The sequence below is a fragment of the Passer domesticus genome, chromosome 3, assembly GCF_036417665.1.
Source record: "Passer domesticus isolate bPasDom1 chromosome 3, bPasDom1.hap1, whole genome shotgun sequence".
Taxonomy (NCBI): Eukaryota; Metazoa; Chordata; class Aves; order Passeriformes; family Passeridae; genus Passer; species Passer domesticus.
The window spans coordinates 31,070,529-31,097,832 of record NC_087476.1 but is presented as its reverse complement, the minus strand read 5'-3'; the positions used below and the strand labels follow the sequence as shown (position 1 = coordinate 31,097,832).

The 27,304-nt window shown below is 38.2% G+C and overlaps 1 protein-coding gene and 1 long non-coding RNA gene across 3 annotated transcripts in view; both read right to left on the bottom strand.

Annotated features, from left to right (window-relative positions):
• Positions 1–27,304, bottom strand: part of LOC135296273 (uncharacterized) — a 200,414-nt gene that overhangs the window by 110,803 nt on the left and 62,307 nt on the right. Inside the window, exons 2-3 of the long non-coding RNA XR_010358336.1 lie at positions 384–3,379; positions 187–276 (exon numbers count right to left, since the gene is read on the bottom strand). This is a non-coding gene — a long non-coding RNA (uncharacterized LOC135296273). The remainder of the gene's footprint in view (positions 1–186; positions 277–383; positions 3,380–27,304) is intronic.
• The window catches only part of CD109 (CD109 molecule), an 85,628-nt gene continuing 62,470 nt past the window's right edge, over positions 4,147–27,304 (bottom strand). For both annotated transcript variants that reach the window (XM_064412414.1, XM_064412413.1), the window contains 10 exons: positions 25,176–25,257; positions 23,651–23,879; positions 22,978–23,143; positions 21,697–21,887; positions 19,182–19,337; positions 19,024–19,089; positions 14,740–14,876; positions 10,457–10,613; positions 9,940–10,042; positions 4,147–7,643 (listed from right to left, as the gene is read on the bottom strand). In XM_064412414.1, the coding sequence (XP_064268484.1) occupies positions 7,453–7,643; positions 9,940–10,042; positions 10,457–10,613; positions 14,740–14,876; positions 19,024–19,089; positions 19,182–19,337; positions 21,697–21,887; positions 22,978–23,143; positions 23,651–23,879; positions 25,176–25,257 (1,478 nt within the window). In that variant the 3' untranslated portion in view covers positions 4,147–7,452. The remainder of the gene's footprint in view (positions 7,644–9,939; positions 10,043–10,456; positions 10,614–14,739; positions 14,877–19,023; positions 19,090–19,181; positions 19,338–21,696; positions 21,888–22,977; positions 23,144–23,650; positions 23,880–25,175; positions 25,258–27,304) is intronic.

Sequence of the window (27,304 nt, the reverse complement as noted above, 5' to 3'; positions counted from 1 at the left end):
CTGGCTTAATTAGCTGCCCACTGAGCTAGAGTTGGCTTCTATCTTTTTTCTGCATATGAAACCACAGAGCTTTCTTAGTACATTATTTCCATATGTGTTTATATTGCTATCTTTGTCACTTGATCCAGCATTTTAAGTGATCATTCCTGTCTAAAAAAAAATAAAACAAAATGTCTATCCACTTACCTAAAGTATCCATCAGCTCAGTCCTCCCTTTCCATGAGTGTGAGCCAGAAGACTCCCCAGGAAAATCCATACAGTCTCCCTGGTAGGCAGCTGTTGAGAATCAGATCAAGAGGCCCTTTCTTATGTCATTTTATTCCTCTTTATTAGGGATATGATTTCTCATTCTTTGCTTCAGACATATTAAAATCCTCACTTACCTAAGTAGCCATGCCTAGGATCGTGGCTGGTTTTCGGACATGCACACCCAGCTAGGGCTGGGCAGGCGTGTGCTGTGCTGGCACAGCATGAGGAGCAGGGTACTGCGGCCTGAGCGTGAGCACCACCAACGAGCACATCCTCAGCGTGGGCTCACAGCTCTTTTAAAGTGTCCACGGGGCTGGAGAAAGATGAATCACCACTCACGCACTACTTACACACTCATCTGCCCGACACTTCTTGTGTAGGAAGGGATGGTATGTATGTCTGAACAAATATTTATACTTAAGCTCTGGTTGCTTCTACATTTTACCATTCTACATTTAGCTTGCTCCAAAGCCACTTTTCTAGAGACTGATCTATCATCAGAATATCTCATGTTCCAAATTTGCTTTGTTTAGGACTATTATCAATATTGAAACAGAAAAAAATTATGAGAGAAAGCCTTAATAAAGCCAATTCTCTTACCACAGAAAGCTATTAGGTTGGTTACAGATTATTTCAGCTTCATAAATCTGTGCTGACAAATTCCAAGTGTTTTTCACTCATTCTGGATTTGAGCTGATAGCTATTTCTCCATGAGAACAGAGAAGATTTTAGTCTTGACAGGTCATAAAGGCTCGGAAGTATCTGTGACACATAAGCACAAAAATGGCCACTGAACTTATAGGAGAGGTGGTCAGGGCAGTAGAGGTAAGTCAGGCTGAGCAGATCCTGACCTCAGAGCTGAAATGGGCCAGGAAGCTTTCAGGCAGAAGGAACAGCAAGAGAATTATGAAGAAAATTAGGAAAAGACAGTGTCAGGGAGACCAAACTTCTAAACCATGAAAAATGGCACTTAAAATAGCAGGTCACCCAAAAAAAATTCTGCACATCAATTCAATTACATTTGCATAAAATATTTTGACATAAAAATTTCTTGGTGCTCTTTTACTTTCACTTCAGCAATTAGCTCTGTATCTGGATGATTTTCTCCTTTTCAACAAAAGTACAGTTCCTCGTGTTCTCCATGACCACAAGGGGCCTACCTGAACTGATCTCATCACACAAGACTATTTATGCTACCTCTTTTACAGATACCAGCAAACTTTGCAATAACTTCATGTTAAACAAAATAGTAGACTTTTAAATTGAGGTGACTGTTTACAGCCTAACCAGGGAAGCCACTGTTGTAATACTTTTTGAAAATTTTATTTATATTATTAAATTCTGAGCTTTAAAACACAGATGAGGAAACCTCTAAAAAGTGCTGAGGATGGGTAGTGGTCAGCAGTGTACAGAAACTGTGATTTACTACAAGTAGCTGTATTGTTAAACAAGCAAACATTACACAGATATTATTAAAAGTCATCTTTAATAGCATTTAAAAATAGCTATTGCAAACTTTATTTGAAAAAAAATAAAAGTATGACAATCTTCCAAAGTCCTTTGAAACAGTCTAGTTCCTTAACATTTGCTTTATTACTTGAAAAGAGAGAAGCTATTTGCAAAGTTGGCATGTTAGTTCACCTCTGCTCAAAACAGCTCATAAAAGCATTCTTTTCCTATGATTTCTGATTTGATCAAAAGTGGAAATGTGAATGATTATATTAACTTAGATCAAATTGGGTATCTGACTATGTCTCAAGGTAGTCAAGAATTCTAGTTCAAATTGTTTAAGGTCTGATATGGAAAAAGAAGAGATGCGCCAATCAGTAGGACATTATACCTGTTTATATACTTCTGCTGATCCAGCATATTTTTATTTTCTCTTTGTATTTAGTATCCTATTCACCTAACAAAACTAAAAATCACATCAAAAAAACCCCAGTTCATATTATAACATTTTAAGATATAAGCAATGCTGATGAAGTTTTTGGGTAGCTACTAAGAAATACAACAAATTGTTTGAATTTAAAGATAACCTTAAATTAGAGTACTGGTGAGTCAAATGCAGTATATAAGGCATTAATGCTCATACCTATCTGAAAACAATCTATCTATAGGAAAAATTAGACTAATCTAATACAGCACACTATCAGCCTTTATTGCATTGCATAGAATAGCAATAGAGCAATGGCATTTCCATTTGGCACACAGAAATACATTAAAATTAATAAGAAACAGTATGGAAGTGAAATATTTTGATATAGGAAAAAGAAAACAACTGCTGCTATATTTTATAGATAAATTAAGCATCTAATTTCAAAATCTTCAGATCATATAGACATGGTTCACTGCATAAGAACTTATGGTATAAGAAGAAACGTTATAACAAAAATAATATTAGTCATTAGTATTAAAATTGAATCCTCTTTCTTAGAGTTTTAGACAGAAAAAATTATGCCAGTAGGCACTAGTTGCTTTCTAATATATTCTTTCCTAAAAACAGAACACAGTGCTGTTGGTTTGGGCACTGTGAAGATCCTGTGTTTATGCACATACATTGCACACTGCAGAACACTGCAGCCTAGAACAGCTACGTATACGCATCTGCTTTCTGCAGGATTCAGCTAAAATCAAATCTTGTCAATATTCATACCAACTTGAACAACATATTCAGAGAAATATTGCTAGGATAATATTTTGATAACTGAATAAAACCAATTTTTGTATTTTAGGTTTGACTGCCAACAGTGACTTTCAAGGCAAAAGAGAGGCCTGTAATATAAAGACATGGAAGTGTTGGAGCAAGTCCAGAGGAAGGCCATGAAGCTAATAAGAGAACTGGAGCACTTCACCAGGGTAGATTCCCCTGTGAACACGGGCTGGGAAAGGTGGGACTGTTCACCTGGAGAAGAGAAGATTGTGTGGAGATCTCACAACAACCTTCTAGTGTCTGGAGGGGGCCTGCAGGGAAGCCAGAGAGGGCCTCTGAGGAGCTGTAGTAACAGGACAATGAGTAATGAGCTCCAACTGAAAGAAGGGAAACTTTGGTTAGATATTAGGGAATTTTTTTACTGTGAGGGTAGTGATACACCGGAACAAGTTGCCCAGGGTGGGGTGTGGATGCCCCAACCTTGGCAGTGTTCAAGTGTTCAACCCAGTGTTCAACCCAGGCTGGGTAAGGCCTTGAGAAACCTGGTCTAGTGTGAGGTGTCCCTACCCACAGCAGAGGAGTTGGAACAAGATAATCTTACAGTCCACTCCAACTGCTTCACAATCTACAATTCTATGAACACTGGATCCGCTTCTCGTGTTTCTCCTGCACCCATCTGGCCACCTCCTCCTTTTATCCTGTGCCATTGATGTGCATAAGCCACAAACTCCTGCTTGTGAAGTGAACAGGTGCATGTGGTATGGAAGCTAACTGGGAATACCTGCACTGCTTCTGTTTGATACAAGTTGTGCCAGGGGAGGTCTAGATTGGATATTAGGAAAAATTTCTTCACTGTTAAGCATCAGAACAGGCTGCCAGTGGAAGAAGTGGTGTCACCATCCCTGGGGGTATTTAGAAAGAGTATAGATGTAGCACTAGGAGACACGATCTAGTGGTGGACTTGGCAAAGCTGGCTTAATGGTTGGACCCAATGATTTTCCAATGCATTTTCCAACATAAACCATTCTATGGTGGTGCCATGCTGGGAACCAAACCGGCCAGCCTGCAGATTCTGAGGTGCTCTAAACCTGTTAAGCAGCAATCATTCCCCATTCTGTGCTACAGCATTTAGTATAGAAGATCTCTAAATGACACCCACATTGAATCCTGTAGAGAAACCCTCAGCTAAGATCATGGATGACAGCAGAGGCAGAATTTGGGGGAAACACCTTTAAAATACATTATAGTTTTGTTTCACTCAATCCTAAATAAATGGCTCTTACTGATTCAATAGCATATTAAGGGCCCTAGACAGACCATGTCCATTGACACCCTGTAGCTGAAAAGGGCATGGGAAATACCAGCGTACACTCAGATTTCAATGAACAGCAGAAAAGTTGAGACAATATACGAAGACTCCCTCCAAAATACATTTTCATTACTGTTTTTAGCATCACTCCTTAAAACTCCTTGTAGAACTTATTGCTAAAGAGTTCCAAAAGATTTTCTGCTACAAGATTTCCTATTAACCTCAGTGGGAGTATGGCCCCCACTAACATCCAAAATGGGTGTTATAGAGCAATGGGGATAATACATATGCTGAGCATTTGTGTAAAGGTTCCCACACAACGATGAGGAAAACAAAAAAAAAATTCGCTATGCCAAATAATATTCTATTCACTGCCACCACAGTACAAATTTTATCCTCTGCAACTCATTCAAAGCACCAGCCACTACTGCAAAGTGACTGAAGGCACTGAGGCAGGAATGCTAAAGCCACCTAGTGTAAACATTTGTTTAAAGTCATACAGTGTACATGGTTTCTTTAAAATAGCTTGAGACAGATGCAGATTTGGATGCCTGCAATAAAATGCCTTCTGTATAGAATAAAGTAGAATAAAAGAGGACTGACTCCAACAATTTCCCTGACATGGTACATTATAACTGATGATTCTTAATATAGTGTGCAAGGCAGCCAAAAGTCATTTAAAAACATGTGTTGTTTGTCTCAAAAACAAATGTAAGGGAATACTAGTAAAAGCTGCACTATCCAAAACTTAACTAAGCAGTTTAAATCTGTTTTTCTTGAAGGATTTTCAGGAAGTTTGGACTGCATGCAAAACAGAACTAATTTATTCCTACTATCTACTGCAAAAGAGCAATTTATCTCCAGCACATCTTGTCTAGAAAATAAGCCCCTTTATCCTACCATTAATCAGGTACCAATGTCCCTATCAGAAGCCCTGCATATAGTAAAACCTGGAAGTATGAGAGCTTTGGGGTTTTGAAATTATATTAAAGGGAGATAAATGACTTGTCAAGTCTGCTGTTCTCAAGGACAAGAGAAGACCAACTTTCATAGGTCACAAGAAAATCAAACCCACAACAAAACACATCGCAGTTCAGATGAGAAGTTTTTCCAGATCTTACACTTGGTACACTTGGATTTAGGCTCCCGTAAATGAATAAGGGATTTGAGATGCAGAGATGTGTTTAATTCTGTACCTTCATTTCTCTTAGCTTTGGAGCCATGTAACCCGGTGAATGACTTACAGAGGGTGAGATCCTGCATCCATCCAACTGACTAAGCAGCGTGCTTGGCATCAATAAATACATTACTTCATGTGGGTCAGAGCAGCACATTCTGCTCAGGCTCTAATTAGCTACTCAAAAGGCTAAATCAAAAACACACCAAGGACAAGTGAAAAGCATGAATGATCATGTAGAACCAGGACTAAGCTCTGCCTAAGAAACAGGACAGAACCCCAAATTTGTGAAAAACATTGTAAATTCCAAAAACAGGTGAAGTAAAACAAATAACCTCATCTAAACTAGTTCTGCAGTTAAAACCTATACATAGGTAATAGAAGGCACCCCCAGTCCAGGAAGTTCAGGCCTCTTCCCATGCTAATATGCAAAATTTCCTTTGTGAACAACATTATAGATCAGCATAAATACAAAAATATACATTTTAAGCAGTAGAAAAAATGGAATAAAAATTAGAAATTGCTTGAGGAAAGTGACTGCCATATTATTACATGTGCGCAAAAACACACTCCGTCTAAAAAAGGTATGAAAGAAAGGGAATCAATAGAAATTAAAACTTCCACCCCTCTTAGTCAGCATGACAGCTATTAACTTCATTTCAGTAACTATGATTGTAACAGTTTGGCTGTCTTATCAAAAGGAAATAAGCATTAGATATTACAGGTAGTGTACAAGGAGAGATTGGCTGCCAGACACAGAATGCATTCATACACTCACTCAGGAGCAAGCTCCCAAGCTCACACATTTCCACACTCACAGAGATCTGTAATTCTCCCCATGTGCAAAGACCAGATTTGGATGTCAAAGTGGCTGCTACTTTTAACCATCCCTCTCCTCCATTCCACTTCAGCAGAGCACTTGAGCATACACGGACGTGGTCAAAGCAAAGTAAGCGTGTGAACCGTTTGGCTGGACTGAGTGCATATGCAGCCCATGCCTCCTAAAAGCCTCTCCCACCACCAGCAGAGAGGTACAGATGGCATCCAGGGCCACCAACTCACATGGCACTGAGAGCAGTAAACAAATGTTTAGGGTATGCCACCTGAACTGTTGACAAAGTGATGCTGAAAGCACAGGACATAAATGATGCCCCAGAGTGACATTTCTAGGAGACATCAAAAAAAACAAGAACAGGCTCAAAGCAAACTTCCTTCATCTGGCCATAAATATATGCCAGCTGACACCAGCATTCTCACATGGAAAGAGAATTGCATTTGTTTCTGAATAACCCTGGAAAAATGAAGTCTGATAAACAGACTTTATCTTTGACACATTTACAGTAACAAGCCTTTCAGAGCAAAATGCATGAGAACATCCTGAGGCATTATTTTCAAGCATTATTAGCTTATAAATTGACCAAAAAAAAATCCACCTATCTGCTCTGTAATGATTGAAGAAAAAAAAAAAGAAGACTGACAACTTTCTGGAGCATTCAGCAGTTTGTAAATGCAGTACTTTTTGGCTCTTGGATCTGCTTTGAAGCCAGCTCCTTTTTTTTTTTTTTTTTTCATATTATTCCCCATGAGAGCACACAAAGAAATTCGGTATTAATGTGGAGCGTCACATATTCAGAACAGAACAAAGTGAACTCTGATACCAAGCTCCTATCATTGCTTATCAACACCCTAATGGAGAAGCAGATAGTGTTTTGGAAAAGCATGGTAAACTAACATCCCTAAAAAACAAGCACAGTTGGAAGCTGGGGTAAAAACAAAGTGGGAATGTGGAGCTAAGCTTACTTTTTATCACACTGCTTTCCCAGTAACTCTGTGCTTCTTCAGAAAATAAATTCAGTATGAAACTAACATTTGGAAAGCTTTTCCAGCAGACACTCATAGAAGTTTTCTGGCACAGCCAGACATTTACCATATGGGCCAGCCCAGTTCTCCCTGAACACAGCAGGAGTTTGGTCATGGTAATCACTAAAGACGGGCTGGTATCTGAACATAAAATTTTCTTTGGATAATTTATGGAAACCTTAGATGTGAAACATAATCTGTTTCCTTTTACAGCACCCAACTGCACAGCAAGTTTGCATGAAGGACAAAGAGTACACAGAACAAAGAGGCCAATGAAGAGTGCTGAAGCAAGGCTGCAGAACCATCTCGGTGGCAAAGGTTGCAATCACTTTCACAGAAGTCACAAGAGGTTACACTTTGCATTACTTCTGAATTATAGCTTCTCACTGCTCTTCTTCCTGTTCAGAAAGGTTAGTTAACATCAGTTAATAAACTTCTGAAAATTACCAAAAATCCAGCTTCAAAAAGAAATAATTTTTAAAGGATGCACTAAACTCTGACACAGAGCTCATCATACACTGCAGAACGCTTCCCAGATATTTAAGCCCAGGCATTACTCATTTTTCTTCACCCAGAACATCTCAAAATATTCAGGCCAACACCTGGTGAAAGGCACAATTTCATAGACTCAATCTCAACTGTTAGACACAATGTGTTCACAAACCTTGTACAAACATTTTGAATGGAATTTTGCCCCTACCTACATGACAAAGGAACTCAAATGTTTTACCTGGCAAGCTGCTGGCTATAACATTTAAGAGTCAGGTCTCTCCTGACTGACTCTTTCTCTCACTATCATGTATGGAAGCACCAGCTTCCCAAATCTGGGACTGCTTACCTCACCTAGGTCCTGCTCTTGTATTTTACTCTCCCATTCCCTGAAGGGCTGCTACAGAGCCAGACTAGAAGTCTGAAAAATCATTTCAGAAATATCCATGCACAGAAATTGCTCACAGAACAAGCTTTTGCAAAGTTTCTTCCTCATAGTGGTTTTTTTCTCTTTTTTTTCCTTCCAACTAGAGACCTTGTAACTTTTTTTTTTAGTAGTGGCATTTTTTAACTAAAATTATTTTCATTTTCATTACAAGCCTCAGGGTATTTAAAAAACACATAATTTTATAGGCCAAAATGTTTACCAAACAGTGACATCCAGTTAGTTATAGAGTGTCAGGTAAGAGAATACTGCTCTACTGGCATCCAAGCCAGCTCTTACACATATGTCAATTGTACTATCTGCCACAACAAAACCACATTTATCAATAAATGCCAGAGCATTTCCTAGCTCTGAATCTGACATGAATCTGTCATCATCACATAAAATATAACCCTGCAGCTTGGGTCACCAACTACAACAGTGATGGAAAATAATAAAATTAAATCACATTCCTGTATTAGACAGGAAGGAATTCTCCCAGAACTCAATCATGGCATATATATATGTATATATCTGTTGATCAATAATATATCTGTGCTATATATTGATAGAAATGGTGTCCTTTCAAATAGTATTTCCACAAACCACTATCTTGAAATTAAAGAAATTACAGCACTGATTGCATCATATAAATTTTGGTCCTTAATATTAGTTTGCTAACTGAGAATTTATGAACTAAATTTATTTAAATATAATAAGAACATTTACATGTGCATTTACCTGTAACTTTAAACAAACATATTTATTAGCCTATCTAACAGCATTCTTATGAAAGATTAGATCCTGAGCTCTTCTCCCAGGAACTGGAAATTCATTTCAGCCATATATTCTAAGGCTTATGTATTTCTGTCAAATAAAAACTTGCTGTAATTTTTTAAGCCTCTAGCCCTTAAACAAGCTCTAATTAATGGACAGTGTACTTATAACCATTAATTTCCTATGTTACTTTAAAATTCCATGAATGAACAATAATTTCAGCCTACATAGAATAAATGTGATCTTTGTCTAGCTGAAGTAGCACACATCATATTAGGTTGTCTTTTGTATTGAGCTAAAAAAAGCACAGAAAAATTGCCTATACAACTTTTTTATTCCTTATCTCAAACCAAGACCAAATCCTTAGTAATGTACCAAGTGGTTCATATAATGAAAACCTAGTATCTTCTCCAGCAGCCTGTAATTTTTTCTTGCTTTTAATTTTACCAAAACTTTGTTGCCCATCTCTAAAACACACTCAACACAACACATACTACATAATATATATAATACACTCATACACAACAACAACAAACAAAAAGCCCCCAAAAACCACAAGCAAACCAACCTAAAACCCCCTCCCGCTAAATAAAACACCTTTGAAACTCTTTTTTCAATGTACACCTTTTTTAGGTAACAACAGAAGTCAAAACATTGGCATTTTCTCCCATGAAGGACTCTTAGTTTAAGAAAGAAACAGATGGCATAGCTACTCAAGAGGTAATTATTAACTTGGTAAGTGAATCACAGTGAAGCTCCTGCTTCATTTCGATAGTTTTGGGAACATGCTGGGCCAGAAAATTTGCAACAGCTGAGGAATCAACCCATTAGGACAACAGATAAGTGAAAATACTACTTGTTAGTAAATTGGGCATGTAAATGTCCAAAAAGACTACAGTTCAATGCAGCTTTTTCTTCACTAGAATTTCTCCTCTTCCTACAGGAAGAAACTTTCTTTTAGACTTCTGAATAATTAAGTACCATTTGAAATGACTGACACTTACTGGGTTCATAGTAATCCAGTACAGTCACTGAAGCATCTTGGATATTTGCCACCTTGAAGTCTCTCACAGCTGGAATATCCACACAAACCTGTGTTTCATTTAGCTAGAAAAACAGAAGAGAAACATCCTGAGAACCCTGGGGATGGTGGCTTCATGGAGGAGCTAAGGACTTTTAGCTCAGTGGTAGTCCATTACTAAAGGCTTCAGAGTCAGGATGCATATAAAGATGATTATTTCATCTTTGCAGTAATTTTGGTCAAATTACAGAGTTCATGATATGTCTGCCGCCTTATGTGTGATTTTTAAGTGGCCTAATTCAGAAACCCCTTACAAATACAACTGAGTTACACCTATCCAATCAGTCTCACTAAAAATAGAACTATTAATTCCATGTAAATAGCAGATGTTGATTTCCCCAAAGAACACAATCATAACGTCTTTCCAAATTAAAGCCTAACAATGTCAGAGTCAAGATTAAAATCACCACAAACACATTTCTTTGTTATTTCCAACTTACAGAGTCGAAGTATAGGTTGACTTTTCCATTGTCTTTTTCCGTCTTCTTGACGGTATTTTCTAATGGAACAAAATCTGGTGACACAGAGAAACCACTGAGTAAGCCAACCTCCATGAGGACCATACCACTCCTGGGAGCCGTGCCAGAACCAAAGTACCTTTTCAAAACACAGAGACAAAGAAACTTTCAGTAGAAATACAGTAGCCCACTCTCCAAAGAGAACATTTGATCGTTAAGTTCCAGCTAATGAAGTAATAATGCTTAATACTTGGGAAACAAATGGAACAAAATACTCACAAGAAAATGTCTAATGATAAAGAGCTAATAATTAATTTCCCAATTATTTTTCCAGCTAATTTTAGCCACATATGCAAAAGCTGGTTTAGCACTGAGAAAACTGCAATACATAAATCATGTGAGAGACTACACTGACACCATGAGGAACTTTCAATCGGCACCTATTAGTACAGATTTATGTTACAAATATGCAGAAACTGTCGCAATTAAACACATTTCAAAAAAAGTTATTAAGAAACTGCTGTAGGAATTCTTGTACTGAAATATATGTATTTCCTCTCATGAATGCATTGTTTTACTTTCATTCATTTTGGAGGCCAAGATCCAGGTGTATACACCAAAGAAGTCTCCCAGATCTTTTCATATTTCCTGCACAGAGACTGATGGTACCATTAACAAACTCATCACCAAATTATTTCACAAAGTTTCCGTTTTAGAATGCATAGCCATGTTATTAATCCACATTTGGAAGAATATTTAATAAGCTGAGTCCCCTCTTTTTTCCTAAATAATGCTTACTATTATATCTTCTTCCAATGTGAAAACCAGATGCTGGAGTAAAAGTTTGCTCTGTTGAGCAAACTTTGCACACTACGGTGCATAACAGATGTATCAAAATATATTTATGGTGCTCTGTGCCACAAGTGTCACCTAAATGACCTGCAAAAGATTCTACTGCTTTAAATAAAGCAGGTAGCAGAAGAGTTTCCCCTGCCTTAGCATGGAAGGTAAATGATTATTGTTCCACTAAAATAGAAGTGTCTCCAATCCTCATTTCGAAAGGCTGGTAGTATTGAAAATAATTAAACTATTTCTTTGTAAAGCTGAGTAGTTAAAAAAAATAAAGGGGAAGAGTTGCTTTCAAAGCAATGCTGTTAAGCCTGGCTGATTCAAGGCAGATACAACTTTGAAAGAAATACAGCACAACTGCTGACTTCAGTTGGATCACAATATTAGAAAAAAATGAAACCATCTGTTCAACAATGTACTGTGCCAAAGTAGCTGCTATTGAAAACAAATAATTGAATTGGAACTGGATATAATTATTTCTGCATAATTACCAATAAGAGGAGAGTAAAATAGCTGTCTAGCTAGCCTGGGGTGCTACTAAAACACCAACATGGAACCAAACTATCTTGGTACTGTCAGGAGTGAATTAGATATATCCCTAGAATTTATGAGGATATGGCTCTCAAAAACAGAAGAGAGGCAGACTTGGAGGGCGGTTGTGGTACCATCACTTCAACTCCATGGTCTCTTAAAAAGGGGAAAAAATCATCATGCAAGAACGACCAGTAAGAGAAAGACAGACTTGAAACTTGTACCTGAGGAAAACGGATAATATTTTCAGTTGAACTTTATGTTTCAGCTCATCAGCAATATGAGATCAGGGTGAGACCCTCTCAAAGATGATGCAAAGAGAAAACAAAACCAAGCTAGTGTAGAGAGAAAGCAGAAATGAGAGAGTAAAATGAACCATCAGTGATCAGTTTCCCATGTCTGGAAAAGGTATGTAGGCAGTAAGACTTAGGAAAAAGGTAGCAATCCTGGGTATTTGCCTCCCAGAGAGTGTGTTAGCTCCTCTAACCAAGAACCACTTCAATTTGAATGAGACATCATCTGCTCTAGTGTCATAAATAATACCAGTTAAGAAGACCATAGCCAACCCCTATCAAGCTGGCTGAGAGAAGGTGGATATTCTCCAGATTAAAAAAAAATAAAAAATGTGAAGTTGAAGCCTTCGGTACCTATGTATATCCACAGCTAGATGCATGCCCACAGCTAGACTACACATACCCACTCGTGAGATTTCAACAGCCTTTTTGTATTGGTTTCTCTACTAGAAAGCCAGATCATGTTATAAATATCATAAGTAGGCCAACTTTAAACTAATTTAGGAATATAGATACGGCATATATTATACACCATTTATAGGGAAAAGAAGAGGAAGATGACTAGTCCACCAAGCTCAGCAATCAGAGATGAAGCCATAGCCTAAGCCATTTAAACAGACTTCCTCAAAGTACCAGTCCCTTTCCACAATAAGAGCTGATGGAACTGATTGTGGAACTAAGTGTTCCAAGTAGTCTCTTGAGGCTGATTTTCAATGTGACTAGGTTTCCCTCTATTCTTTGAACACTTAGCATCACCACCCTAGAGGATGCCCACAGAGATGGAGCTCTTCTCTGTATTTTAAGCAAAAGGTCTTGGCTAGAGAGCCAGATTGCCCAAAACAGACTTACCCCAAACCCATCATGTACACCCTTTACATGTCAGAAGTTTGTGCTAGACTTTAGAATGCTGTTGACACTTCATAGCAGAGTTTAAAAGAGAACAAGCCCCTTCTGTTTCAAGAGCTCTCATATTCTAGTGTCTCTGCCCACCATCTGTGTCACTGAACTGGATATTAGAAACATATAAAAACAGAGCTCTGGCTTTATGCCTGCTGGCTATTTCCCAAATTAAATCAATGCTCTCTACTGAAATCATATTCTCTATAGCTGATTATTTGTATGATGGTGTCACCTACAGGCTCATCTCCAGTCACAGCTCCCTTGTGGAAGGCAGAGCGTAAGAATAGTCAAGGCATACGGTGTGCAAAGTTTAAATAAATAGCAAAAAAAGGTTGTGGATGAAAGGCATGTAAGAGGAATCATGGTGGATCAGGTGGTACTTTGCAAATCTTGCATTTACAAGGAATGTAACAAGATGTTACATATCTAATATGTATAATGCCACAAGAAGAAAACAGTACTTCTAGAGGAAATATTCACAAACAGATTAAATCCTTAAATACAACAAATGCAGTCATTTCAACATTACTGTGGATTATAAAAGTCAAAAACCATAAATACATATATATATAGTAAGATAAAAATGTCCTATAGGGTTTCATATGGAATATGCAGTGGTCTTTAACTACACTAGGAAATGCATACTGAAGAAACTGCCAGAAAACAAACACCTTCAAATATATATTTTAAATATGTGTATAAACACTTCCACAGCAAGCAAAATGGAAGCACAAAGGAGACAAATAACTTGATTGACTGGCTGACCAAGGAATATGCAGTTCAAAGTCACCTATGTGTAATGTAATGTAAATTCTATCCAGGTAACACCTGGTGGCTGTCCTGTGGTCCCTGAGATGAAACTTGAGAAGTCTCAGCTCAGTTCTTAGCAGCTGATTACTGAACAAGAAACATCACCCCAGATGCACACGTTCTCCCATATCCTCCTATGCCCTCCCCCTTATTCAGTAAAAAGAACAGAATTAGCCTGGGTGGAAAACTTTCCACCTCTTTCAAATCTAGAATAATGTATTGTATTCTATTACCAGGTTCTTAACTACTGGTGAATGAAAGACCACAAATATAGTTGCACAATAAGGTAAAGGGAATTTATCATTATGTAAATATGGATTTTGTCTTCTGCCAAAATTGTTCTGAGTGAAGTTAATTACAGAGATGAAAAAAAGAATGATTACTTCATGGTGTTTGTAGCACTTCAGAACTTCCTTCTCTCTTTACAAAAAAATCTACTTCTGTATCAAAAGCAAAGGATTCTTTTCATAAAAGGTAAGAGCAATAGGCCCTTGTCAGAGTTTGCTACTCAAGTTAGAATGCAGAGATACTGATTCAATTTTCCAGTCTGTCCACACTCATCCCTGTAGCTCAAAAGCACTTGAGTTTTTTTTCTTGTATTTCATACAAATACTTCCACATTCCTCTAACATTTAGGGTACCTCAATCTTTATGTGTAACAGTAAAAAAAAATCACCTGGCCAGTAAAAATTTATTTATAAACTGATTCTTAGTTTCACTACTACCATTTGTGCAAAGTAATTTTTATTGTCCTCAGGTATACATTTATATCCCAGACATTAGTAAATTCTTACAAACAAATGGATAATTTAGCTTATTTAAAGCAATCTGAAGTTGGTATATACAAAGACATGTATGAGACTCTCCAAGTGATTTACATACCTTGTGCACACATTCAAAATCAAGTGGTTTGTATCATCTTTATCATCTTTTACATCAACATTCAAGTCAAAGGCTTCTTGATTTTGGACAGTTCTGAGCCTCTGATTGTCGTGCTTTGTGTTGTACATAACATTCAGCTGTGGATTGAAAGTACAGACATCAGATGACACGTACAGCAAACAGTGTGATTTAAACACCAAGTTGCTAGCACCAGAGGAGCCTTCACATGAGGAAACACACATTTGCACAGACCTGCTAGCCTATAATTGACTTGCTAACCTATAACTTGGACAAGCCCCTGTCATACCTTTAAATCTGGACTGACAATTTTCCATTTGCTACCTGAAACCATTGTAGAAGGACTGTGATTTTCTGGAAGCACTTCTCATTCCATTTTCTTTAGCCAAGAAAAATGCATACTGGGGTCTTGCAAGGGGAGTTATTTTAGCCACTTTCTGCTTATTTTTCTACTTAAAGCAAAGAACTCCTCCCTCACCATGCTATGTGTTATATCTGGATGACTGAGGGAATCGTCTTTAATTTCTGAAATTTGCTTTTACTGCCATGTCTCTCACTTTTTAACCCAAAAATTATGCTCCTCCTTTCAATCTCTACACATAATTCCCATTGTCCTGCCCAACATTCCTGAATTTAGCATGCTGTATGAGTGCAGAGGCACTCAGGACAGCCATGGTGCAACTGTGAAGATTTATCATGTCGAACTGCTCCACAGGAGAAGGCAGTACCAAGGATGAAACCAATCTAGAAAGCCTGCCAGTTGAAGGCACACAAAAAGCAGTGCCTTAACAATCTGTCACCATAGAAACAAAACTGTTTTAACTTCTGCCAGAAAAAGCTAATGAATGGGAACTTACTGCCAAGGCAGGATGTTCTGAAACCACATACTGAACAGGTCAATCAGCTAGTATTTTCATGGAATAAGCTATTGCTGTTCTAGTCTGACTTTCTTTTCCCTCTTTCTCACGACAATGAAGGACAACATTTTCACAACACAGAGTTTAATTAAAGCCTTCTTCTGTATATACACTCACTTTGGAGACAGAAGGCTATTATACAGAAACTCACATTAAATTAACAAAATGAACAACTATATTTCTTAACTTTTAAAAAGCAACTGCCAAAGCTAAAGGCAGAACTGGTCCAGTCTTGTGTATAGTGCACCCACTTCTGGTGAGAGGCCCAAGGAGAGAAAACTAAAAGCTAGTTTTCTGCATGAGAGTAAAGCTTCAAGTAGTATCAACCATCAACTAGGACACTATCAACTGCACTACACTTCTAAAAATGTGGCACATTGATAATCCCCTAATCAATGCCTATCCTTTTTCTTCTTAAACTAGCAGCATAAATGAGCTTGACTGAGCATGTGAATTCAATGAAAACATCTCCAATATTTTCTGTCCCTTTTTGAGTACTCAATATCCATTAAAACGGTAATGGAGAAATATGTGTGCATCTCATCATGTACCTATTTCAGTACCATCACACTAAATAACATTCAGTCCTCTGCCTAAGTCCAATAAAAATACAGTGGGAAAAAAAGTCACTGTTTCCAGTAATGAGTAGCAGGGAATTCTGAGAGTTTTTCCTCATTCCCTCTCTACACTTCATCACGAGATTGAGGAGATCTTGTTCACCTATCCACTTTGCCCATACCCACCCTTGTTTGAGCCTGTCCACCCTCCCCTTGTTGCTAGTTCTAGATTTTAGCGGCATTCTCCTTCCTTCCAAGAAGTCATGGGCCATGCCAAGTATTTTAGTCAGCTCACAGAAGAAACATCTTTATTTCAAGGCTTTCAGCAGGCCTCCTAAGGCAGATTGGTTCTTTGACTCCTCTCCCTAGAGCGTCTTTCATAATACCCTAACCCATCCTCTCTTCCCTCTTGCAGAGTAAGTGTCTTAGGTCATGCATGGGATATACCCACAATGGGATATACCTACAATGGAGAGACGAGTAGAAAACTTTATTGACACCAGGACCAAAAAGCTATAAGTAAATGTCTGCCTTTACAATCATAATATCCAAAATAAATACATTTTATGAGATTCCGAAGGGTCAGGAGTGAATGCGCTGCCAACTTGCACGCACAGACAGTGATATTTTACCAAAAAATAAAATTTCCTAAGAATCCATTCTGTTGGGAAAGCATGATGTTTCCATTAATGGATTGAATCTTGTATTGTGTGATATTTAAATGAAATACTGTTTTGACATACTACATTTGGTGAGAAAGCCAAATCCCAGAATAGTGATTCTTACCACTGTACTCTGATGGGCCCAAGACAATGAAACCCAGCTGAAGAAATGTAATTGCAATATCATATGATATATGATTTATTAAATCTGATCCAGACCTAGCCTATGTCTGGGAAAAAAAGAAATCTCATTCAGTGTCCTCGGTGCTCTTTCTTTAAGAATATCAGACCTGCTAAAGGAAGCAGAAGGAAGGAACTGATCTCAGCAAAGACATTTTGGAGGAACTACTCCAGGGTGTTAAGTGTAATAGTCTGAATCAAGTCACAGCATCTCTGATTCAAAGCTTCTGGAAAAGAGGCAACAGCACAGTGACCTAAATTAACAAGATAATTTAGCCTTGGTTCCTGAACAGCAGTTCTTTGTGAGCACATTTCCACATTCATGCAACAAACAGAAACTTATAAGTGGTGTTATACACCCCAGGGAATGCTCCCAAAAGTCAACTGACTGTTCTTGGTGGAAGACTTCTGCCCAGTCAAACTAGCATGTCTGGTGAAGAATGTGAAGTTTTCCTGCTGAAAATAATGTAATTGGAACTAATGTATTTTCACAAAAGGTATTAATTTCAACAAATCAGTGTTTTCCAGCAGGAAACAATTTGCTGAAAAGTTTTTCATCTGCTCGCCTGACAAATTAACTGACTTAATATCAAGGAGTATTTCTCAACAATTATTAGGGTTAAGTAGTCTTAACTGTTCTGGAGCTCCACTTTGTTACATTCCACACAATCACGCACACAGGCACACTGAAACCACAGATGTGTGAACGCAGTCCTGCTGAGATGTTCATTCCTATCTTGGTCTGCAAGTCTGAATCTAAATTATCCTCTAAAACTTTTGAACTTTGCTGTAACTTTGTTTATATTCTGGGAATTAATAAACACGGGTTTTGATTTATAGCACTTGAGGGTTTTGCAGACTGGTGATGAATGAATGAGGTGTATCTCCAGCTGCTGTTCACTGCTGATAGGCAGCTGTGAGGACTTCTTTGAAAAGGTATTTTATCCCAAAACACATTTACCAACCATCACCAGGCTTTTTTTTGCTTCCCAAATGTATAAGAATGCTAAAGTCAAAGATAAGTTGGATGGAACTTGAGATAGAATCTAACCTGGCATAAAACTTGAAGATACATAAAGGTGACTTTGGATCAGTTGTCTCAGTTTTCCACTGTGACTAGTAGTCCAGTAGGAACTCTTGTTTTATGACACAGTCATCAAGTATAAGTTTATACTCTCAATAAAATGAGTCTCTCATGCTCAGAGATTCTGAGTCTGCTAGCTTTTCCAAGGTCTGCTCTTTCACCTCTCTGGTCACAACCAATTGCCATGGAAAGGGCACAGGGAAGTTAGATGCAGCACTGTTTTCTGATATGGTATTTTCTCCTTCCACTTTCTGCCATGCCCACACTTTGGTTGATGCTAAGTATCTATTACTGTTTGTAGTCTGCAGGATCCTTTGACTCTGTTTTTCATGCTACTGCTGAACACTGTAAAAATTGCTGGAGAACCCAGCTGTAATAACCTCCTCTTTTTAGTTTTTGTTGCTTTCTACTTCAATGAAAGGAAAATAATTCTTATAACTAGCAATGCAATCTTACTCTGTATTGATCTGTACCTTATAATGGTTTACCACAGGTTCTCAATGAGGCATTTCTGCCTAGTCCACACACCTGTTTTACTCTGAATTCTGTCTGCTAGTATACCACTACAGTCCTTTTTCTTGCAAATGGACATTGCACTTCTGCAGGAGGACAGGGCTGCTTAGATACAGCTCTGGCTCATGGAAGTGCCCCAAAACTGTCTTAAAAGGCCACACCATTGGTCAGAAACTACAGGAATACGTACATATTTTATTCACATCCTCATTAGTGAACTGCTTTGCTACTGATTTAAGACATTCTGGAAGACTGTTCCTATCAACATGTTTTATAAAACTTCAAAAACACACCTTCCTTACAGAAAGCATATCTTCAGCAAGAATACCTACCCGATTGCCTGCATTGCCTACCTGAAAGACAGCAAATCCCATTCCCTCCGCTGACACTGTAATTGTCATTTGTTGTGCAGGGGGAATCTGAAAAAAAAAAAAGATGAGCAAAAAAAAGTATTTTCAACGTACTTTAAATCAGCAGACTTTACAAAAGTATTCCTCGCTTTTTACAGTACCTCCTTAGTCTGAAGCAGGAAACGATTTCGAGTATCAATTGAGAATGTTTCTGGCATTTCCAAAGAAGGGGCTGTCACTGTTATATCCATTTCTGTTTTGCTTGCTGCAGTGAGAGCTGCAAACAGACTCAAGGCTTGTAGAGCCACCACTGTGTCCTGTTGAGAGAAACAAACCCTTCTGTATTGAAAGAAGCAGCCAGCACAGCACATAGACCATGCCTTGGGGAGCTCACAGTCCCTGCATTCACCCATTTCTTGGTTATGCTGGAATCTTCCTGCAGCCACCTCCGTATCTCTGGATTCCCCTAGCATGAAGATCCCAGCCCAGAAGAGAGAGCAACACAAGACAAGAAGTTAGCTACTGTGGGAATGGAAAATGAGGTGGGAGCCAGCCAAGGAAGTTTTCCTCTTGTGCAAGGTGTGTGCAACACCTGACAAGCTGAGAGACACAACAGTCAGAATTACACACCAACCACGGAGAAAGACACAGAGGAAAGTAACAACATTGCTACTTTCTAGATTTATTTAGTGACTGTGCATTAAGTACTCAGTACTGCACAGGCGTTTTTCAGAGCCTTGATCATTGATGCAAAAGCTACAGGTTTGAAAAATCATCAACACTAATTTTAACAAATGGTTGAAATGAATTTTTATCAGACACTCAACAACAACTTCAAAGGGTTTCCCTCTGTTTTGGTCCAAAGGTTTTGTGCAATTGTTTAACCACTGCAGAATATATTTACAAACACCCAGTCATATCTATATTTTTTCATCTTTATGTGTGACTGTAGGCTTAGCTCTCCAGGTTTTGAACACAAGAGGCAGTGTTTGAATGTTTGGTCCAGCCCAGTTTAGGAAATGAGAATTTTAACATCCACTATTTTCTGGGAAGAAATACAGTAATCAAATATATGTCTCTAATCTCAGGGACTTTTACTGTTCATTTGGTTCATTTTGCATTGTTAATCAGAGTGAAGAAATTGGCCTTTCAGCCTTGGCATACAGATACTTTACCTATTATTAGGTCTCTTCCAATAACAAAATTCTGACGTAACAGGAATTCATGCACAACAACATAGTGACTGTGCCATACCCTAAAGGGCTAGTATGGGCTTACTATTCACTCTAACTCATAAAAAAAAAAAAAAACCAAAACACATTCTCCTTCCCATGCCACATCCTTGTCTGAGATGACCTGCTTCACTGATTTCTTAAAATGCAGAAAGATCAGCTGATTAGCAACTGCAAATTCACAGTAAACTGTATCATGTGTACAGATTATGGTGAATTACTACACCCAATTTATAAGGCATCACACATGCAACTTAATGCTTTCCTCCTTATTGTGCAAGAATATATTAAGTTTCTTATGTAACTCATGGAAGGAAACACTCCAAACATTATTTTTTAAAGCAAACTTAAAAGTTAAGTAAAAAACTATGGAGTAATTTATACAAATTTAAAAAGTCACCTAGCAAGACATTGGAGCAATTTTCAAATCTAAACAGTTTAGACCATGGAAGAACAAAATGATTAAATTAATTTTTTAATTTTACCCTCAAGCGTAAAATTGATAGATTTTCAAACTTCCAAGTAAAATAGGTTTCTGGAGAATAGAGAAAAGCTTTTTAAACTCACTTAATGCTTCAATTAACCTCTTCAAATAATAAGCAAGAATTAACACATTAGGAAAGCACTTATACCTCAGGGGAACCTGGCCAGTTCTTAAAATGCATTGTACTCAGAACACATTTCTCTCAGATTAATACCAACCAACATCTGAAAAGAATGAAGGATAGGCTGTACATCTTGGTACCAAGCAGCATGAGGAAATGTGACATTTTACTGTGACCAGCATTTGTAGTTAATTTAAAAGCTAGTTTAAACCAATGCAATCCAAAGTACTATCTAATTTTTTGGTTGCCAGCACAGCTTACAAGACATGGCTTCAATAACATGGAAACATCCTGGAGATAGTAAAGATATTCCAAATTTCATGGCCCATCAAAAATCTATGCAATAATAAGGACAAAATACATTAGTAAGTTAAGACCAACTGCCAAAAGAGGGATTAGGTTAGACTGTTTTTCTGAAACTTACTCCCTTCAGTTAATGGCTAAGTTAATTGCTTTTCAGGAGTTTGAAGACCCACACATGGCAGGAATAAAAAGAGGCTTCTCTCCTTGGAAAGGAAGTAAGCATATATATTCATCATACTTATTTTGAAAATATGTTTAATTACTTTTCCACAGGCACTACTATTTCTTCTTAATTTGTTATTAGTACATTACATAAAGAAGGTCTCCCTCTAATTCTCTTTTTTATTAGACTTGCCAAAAATACTAAAACTGGCAGTTCAGGAGTAAGATGGCAATAATTCAAGCTTGTACATAAGCAAGACTGTTACAGTAAAACAAAATTCAGTAATTATTAAGTAAGAATGGTCTTTTTAAATTTTGAAATATACACTGCTTGTTTAGAAAGTATAGCAAAACCCCTTCAGACAAGATATTACCTGAGTAGATGAAAATCCCCCAAGGTGATTTCTTTGATGACTTAACCATTTCATGACAGGGATCCCTTCGGCTAATCTGTCTTGATGAAAGTGAGAGAGCAGAGCGTATGCTGCAAGTTCAATATCAATGGACCGTGGCTGCCATGAGTCAGACATTTCAGAAGCAGGTGTTACCCAAAAACGAAATTCTCCTGTAAAAGGAACCAACAATAACCTGATCTACATACTAAAATCTTTGGATTTCTGGGAAAGTCTTAGGGGAAACCTTCATTAATGCTTACACATGGGCTCTAGCAAGGAAGGATCTATGACATTGTGTTAATGTTTAGGTGTGTCTTCCATAAGGTACTTCCTCAGCAATGTTTGAATCTAGATACAAAAAAAATCTGGAGTCTAAACAGTCACTCAAGTGATTTCAGTGAACTTTACACTGATCCTTTCCTTGTCAGCCAGAAGTGCTCACATAAAGAAGCCCTTCTGAAAAGGCCACCTTGTTGTTCTCATGGTCCTTTCTCTCAGGACCAGAGAAGGCACCTCAGGCAGCACAGCTGCTCAATAGACTCATTCTTGAGTAAAGCCTACCCAAAAAAATGACTTCTGCTCTTCCAAGAAGAGACTGTCCAAAAGGCCTAACTCAGTAAACATAGACAGATACTCAAAAGGCTCCGTTGCTAGGCTATAACACATATTCCTTTGGATTCTTCAAGATGACAGTTACTATTTTGAGCCAAAAACTTCTATTTCATATACTCCATATGGTCTGTTCTTCCCCCAAATTACGAAAAAGAATTCAGCTGAACTTGAAAGAGTTTAAATATACTGAGATGATAGGTCCCCAGAGAAAGTGCAGCAGACCTCTGCATTGCCTTACAGAAAGTCCAATATTTCACCTCTTCTTTCTAATACTCATTGCTCCCCAATACTCTCCTAATCTCTCCAAACTACACTGGAACAGGGGACTTCATCCATCTCTCTCTCTTTAACCAGGCTGATCATACAAGGTGCATAGTAAAACAGGAAAACTGACAAGTCATGTCCTCCAAAAGCATCACAGTACTCCTATCAGGAACACAGTAACTGAGACTGAAGGCCTAAGCCTTATTGTGAATTGCCACTCATTTATGGACACTTCTTATATCTTGGGACTTCTTAACTAATTTTCTATATCGTACTCTGAACATACTTGAATTCTGAACACAGAGTTGTAGATATTATATGATAAATATTTTTAAATTTGACAAAAATCTATCTGTACAACTGTGTAAGATATTTGTGCAGTACCTTGGTGTTCTGCCCTCTGGTTCAGCATATTCAGTGCTTCCTTTGCTCTTGGACTTTTTGCCCAGGACAATGCATATGCCACAAGTGCCAATGTGTAATTATCTGAAATGCCTTCTTCTAATTTCTCTTCTAGAAAGTTTGTAGCACTCTTGATGGCATAAGCATGCTGGAAATTAAGATAATATTGAAGAATGTACAGTGAATGACATATCTTGGAATAGATTAATGTAAAAGAAAAATTTTCACTGAACCACAGAAATTACTAGCCCAAAACCACAGCCAAGAAGCAATGAAAATCTCTTTCAGAGTCACACATGAATCTCAAAGGCAAACCTTTTGATCTGGCACTGTCTTTATGAAATTAAATTGGAATAGCTTAATAACTTTAAGACTAGTTCCCCCCAAGAAATTTCTTTCCAAGTTCTTGGACTCAAGTCATGACAGTATTCTTGCTAACAGAAACTGCCTTTAGATTTTGCAAATATAAAACTGAAGAGCTTAACACAACTTTGCATTGCTTTGAATAGCTAAGGGATATTTAACAAAATCAGGTTAGATTTTGTCTGTGTTCAAATATTCCTCTATTTATATTAACTACCAAGTATTTGTCAGGTACTATGAAAATTTATGAAGCATTCTCCTAACTATGAATCATATTTATGAATTTCAATACCCGTTTATCTGGGAACCCCAGGAGGGATGACATGATGTAAGCTGTGAGAGTAATTGGATTGTTGGTGCCTCCTTGAAGATCACTGTGTAACACTTTCCCAGGCTCCTGGAACTCTCCATTTAATTTCTGGTGATGGACAATCCATTTAGCTGTATCCATGAGTACATCTTCGTCAATATCTATGAACGGACGAGCTTGAAGGAAACATCTCAATACAAAAGCTGATAACCTTGGGGGAAAGGTTCATCAAGTAAGTCAAAGTTAGCCATGCATTACAGCTTCCTCTGTTTCAGATGATATAAGAATATCATAAAGCACAAGGTGCTCTACACACCCCTACCAAGCAGAGCAAAATGCATGCCTCACCCAGATAAGCAAGTAGACTAAACTTAATCCACAAAAAAATGAAGATATGTCCTTTTTCCTGAAGATCACCCCTTCTTCAGCTATGTTTCAAAAATTAATACAGAGTATAGACTCTGAGTCTGCCAGCACAAGCATATCTTTTTTTAAACATTGCTCTCCTGCCTTCTGCCGCTGGACAGAAGTTATAATTTACAAAGTAATGCAGTAATGGGTTTGATGTTAACTACCAGCACTATCCCTGTAATGATACCCTTGAAATAACCTTGGTTGTTTTATTATTCATCCCACATTATCCCTCAACTCCCTTCTTTCCAAATGTGCATTCATGTAACTTGTCACTGCACTATTTAAGTACTAGAGCTGCCAGTACAGGTAAGCAATCTTCATCTTCCAATCCATCAATATTGGGTCAAAGGCAAATCCTGCTGATGTCAATCAAAGATACCCACTGAGTCCAGAAGTCAGTCTCATTCAGTGGCACAGTAACAGGGACGGAAGCATGTGCTGAAATATGTCAGTACATCTGAACTGAGCAAGGGCTAGCAGAACAAAGCACTGGAACCTCCCTCCCTTATCTATCAGGCTTCCATGACTGTGCTCTAGAGTATGCATCCTGGACTGAAACTCAGCACTGAAAAGACGTTTTCAGCTGTGATTACAGTCCCAATAAAAGGAAGTGTGACAGATGCAAGTAGAACAAATTTTTACCACCAGTAACTCTGTTCACCCCCTACAAAATGTCTTAGTCAGTCTTCAGCTTCCAGTATGGAGATAACTGATAATCTGATTGAAGCAGTGATGATCACACAGCCCTAAATGGTTTCAGTCAAGCGCAAGAATAAGTAATTTAATTGTAATTCTTCATTCCTTTGAGGAAAGCAACAGAAAAAAAACCTTCAGACAAAACTATTTATCTGGTTAAAATAATTCATCATTCCTTTTGGTTTTTTCCCAAAATTAAAAAGCCTTGCCCTAATAATGCCTTTGACAATATGTTATCCAGCAAGAAAGACTTAGAGTTGGCCTAAACACTTAATGAAAACCAGGCAAAAGGCTAATACAGCTGGAAACTTTTACCAGCTTCACAAAAACTTTTCAGATGCAGGGAAAATATCTAAAAAACTAAAATTCCACAATTATTTCTGGCAGAACTACTCACCATGTGCTCCCAGAGGGATCTTCATTTCCAAAGGCACTAAAAGAGCCATCATCCCTCTGGAAAAGCAGCTCTCTTTGGTACCCTGAAGTGGAAAAGTAGAGACAGGTATTGAACACTTTCCTCTCATGTGGGTTTCTGTACAAACTGGAACTGAAGCTGCTGATATGAACCAAGGCATTTTCTAAGGTTGCAAAGGGCACTACTTAAGCTTGTATTTCATAAAAAAACTCCCAAATATGCAGGGACACACAAAACCATGTAAAAAAATGGTGAGGAAGTGGGCAGCAATAGGAAGGACCCATCTACAAAAGGAGAACCAGAAACTCCTGTGGCTGATCATCAGCCACCCAGCCAGTGCAGAGATGTGCTCCCACACATCCCGGGGTTCTAGGAGCACAGCAGTGAGAGCAGAGCAGAGATGCAGCTATAGTTCATTGCTTCATCACTTTGGGGATCTTGTGTAGCTACAGAAGTGCCCCATCTTTACAGCACAAGCAAAAACTAAGTGTTTTCAACTGGAAGGGCAAGGCAACAAATGCTGCTAGTTAACCAGGCCTCCTCTTCAGGTGTTCCTCTTCAGGTGTTTTTTGACAAATCAGTAGGCTTGCCATCAGAAAAAGCAAGTTGAAAATTGGTTGTTCTGAAATGAGTGAAAAATTTTAAAAGACCTGAAGATCCTGAAATCCTATGAAGAACCATTTAAAATGTTACTCTAAGATTTTTTTCTAATATCCTGAACAAGTGCAGCTATCTCATGACTGCAGGACACCCATAATAGAAGGCCTCAACAGCTCCCTGGCTGCTCACAACCACCAGCAGCATTCTTACTCATAGATGATTACTGTACAGAACCAGTGTTCCTTATGGCAGAAATGAAGACCTTCCTATGATATGCTACTCACTGTAGTTTCTGGTGTCTAAAGCCTTTCTTCCCTTGCATTTTGCCTGCCATTTGTGAATCCAGAATAGTAACAGCATCTATTTACAGCATTTAATAACACATCATTTCTGTCCCTCCACTTTGCCTTTTCCCTTGGTTTGACTATTTTAGCTATTATAATTAGTAAAGTATACTCATTAATCGAAGACCTGATAGATACAGACACAATACAGAATCAGGCAGAAAGAAAACTCTCAGGCAACCATCAGTAAGTCCTACACAAATCAATGAATGTACACAAATATGTCCCGTGGGGTCCATCCAGCTACAACTGTAACTACATCCCAGAAAACTGTTCCTTGCTTTCACTGATAAAGAATTAATCACCCATTTCCATACCATCCTGACTGTAGATGCACAGAGAGTGAACCATAACCCTAATTACTGAGGAACAAATGGCCTGATCCCTCAATCTAAGTGCCAGTATAAGATGAATTCCTAGTCATGGTCTGTCTGTAATAGAAGAGAATGAGAAACAAAGTTATGAGTCTGCTAGAGTATATCTGGGTACCTTCCCAGGTAACCCTAGTAGCAAGAAATCTAGCTTTTGGGTCTTCTTTAGAAGAATTTGCAATTGAAATTTTTGCTTTAATATAGAGGTTTTATTATGTATTTAGCATGACAGTGGCTAATTACATCACTAAAACTGGTGAATCTTTCAGATACAGACATACCTGTCAGCTCAGTTAATGATACTAAATGGAAGTGAAAAGAAGTGGCATTTCTCCCCAAGAAAAGCAAACTCACTGTCAAAGTTTAAGCCTCCAAATAATGTTCTATGAGGAGCACAAATACATGTACATATAAAAACAGACTGCTTCCTCTTCAAACGTATCTGACTGCAAGGCCTGAAAATAAGGTCTTCTGCTTCTTTGCAGAACTGGCAATATGCAGCAATAAATATTATAATCACCATCCTGCTGGTAGTGTAAAAAGCCCTAGACTACAGCTTTCAGCCTGTTTAACAGAGACTGCTGGGCAGCCCTTACACAGGCACAAATTCATCTCAGAACGTAGGCTGGGGAGGGATCAGAAAGATGAGCAGAACCAGAGGGAGAGAGATCACTCAGCTATTTCCTACATTCTGTTTGCTTTCGTCTCAGTGCCAGCCCTGCTGCAGTCACGCAAAAGTCTCCCAGCACGAGTGTATCCAGCATGGGAACGCCCGCAGGAAGGCTGGAACAGGAGA